The 1,525-nt window shown below is 43.7% G+C and overlaps 1 protein-coding gene across 1 annotated transcript; it reads right to left on the bottom strand.

Moving 5' to 3' along the window:
* Positions 1-250: 250 nt before the first annotated feature.
* On the bottom strand, positions 251-1,049 carry DI09_319p10 (Tata-Box binding protein YtbP; the record flags this gene model as incomplete). The annotated part of the gene is made up of 3 exons (XM_013382558.1): positions 251-421; positions 510-770; positions 798-1,049. The coding sequence occupies 3 exons, from the start codon at positions 1,047-1,049 to the stop codon at positions 251-253; spliced, it is 684 nt and encodes a 227-aa protein (XP_013238012.1).
* Positions 1,050-1,525: the final 476 nt, after the last annotated feature.

Genomic DNA, 1,525 nt, shown 5'->3' with positions numbered 1-1,525 from the left:
TACGTCGACGGCATGACATTTATTTCGGAAGACCAGATCTCTTTAACAGGTAAATTAACTCGAGAGTTTTAGAAATAAACACTCCCCTTCCCATTGTGCTACCTGTAGTTTAAGGGTACCGTCAAGCTGCTTCGTCAAAAAACACAAAATTTTACAATGGATCTAACAGTGCACAAACCCGTGGATCTAACAGTGCACAAACCCGTGGATCTAACAGTGCACAAACCCGTGGATTTAACAGTGTATTGAACTATGGTTTTCGGAACTCTGTCAAGACAGGATAAATGTTCTCAAAAGCTTGATAGATTTCCTCACGCAGCTTTGCACCGGTAAGCACTATTTTTCCAGAGACAAATATAAGAAGCACAATCTTTGGCTTGACCATTCGGTAGATAAGACCGGGAAACAGTTCTGGTTCATACTAAGGGATAAGTTATGAAAATAATTTAAAAAGTCCAAAAATTTCAAAGCAAGTATAGTATGCCTGTGACCAGACCACTTAACCATACACTTGAATAATGACCATGAGAAAAAGCGAGCCCCTCCAAGCGAATGGGGAACTTGATGTCGCATGAGCCAACGATGTTCTGGATTTTGAAGTCGGTAAACTTGGCAGGAAAGCCAAGCTTCTGAATGATGCGGGCATACTTCCGCGCAGCCAGACGCGAAAAGTCTTCGCTCTTGGCACCTGTTATAACCATTTTACCCGACGCGAAAATGAGGGCTGTTGTTTTTGGTTCTCTAATTCGCATAATAACTGCCGCAAAACGCTAGCTGGTTAGGGTCAAAAATCGCACCTTCGGATTATACTCGGCATTCCTAGCATGCAGGGCAATAGTCTTCAAGTCTAAACGGCACTCTAAATTAACGGTAGCAACAATATTCTGAATGACGGGAATAATCCCGGAGGGATGGAGATTTAGATCGATAGATGCATCCGTATGCATTGGATGCAATCCAGGAAACATCAAGGATGGGATATCCACGGTCCCCAAATGATTTGATGAATGTCTGCCCTGGACCAAGGGCTCTGACGTTGTGGACTCCATCATAACCTAGGAACAAAGCAGAGCAGAAAAAAATTCGGTCTTAAAATTTAATGACTTGACAAGTTGTAATTTCACTGGTTTGCAGGGTTTTTATTGATGTTTCTATCTCCTTGCATCGGGAGCGCACGCCGAGCTCTCTCTACCTCGCTTAAGACGTTTGAGAATATCGAGCAAGTAGCGATCAAAAAAGCCTCTTTATTTACGCCCAACAAAAGGGTTGATGTGTGCACTACTGCACATGCAGCAATTGCTGCACTTCCAATGCCAATTGCAGCTACCGGCTCTAAAATGGCATCACTAACCCTAACCCTTCCGTTTGGCTCAAGATCCCAAAATACAAACTTTCAAGGATATGCCCATCTGCTTCAAGCAATGGCCTTCAAGGTATGCAGATGCACTAATGCTGTGTAGTCGTCAAAAAACATCTCCCAAATGGTGCTGTTGCGCCTGGCCGAGTCCCGTGGTTGCCATTTAGA

Source organism: Mitosporidium daphniae (genome assembly GCF_000760515.2).
Source record: "Mitosporidium daphniae strain UGP3 chromosome Unknown contig-319, whole genome shotgun sequence".
Taxonomy (NCBI): Eukaryota; Fungi; Microsporidia; genus Mitosporidium; species Mitosporidium daphniae.
The sequence above is the reverse complement of the archived record's forward strand: the minus strand, read 5'-3'. Positions and strand labels throughout refer to the sequence as shown.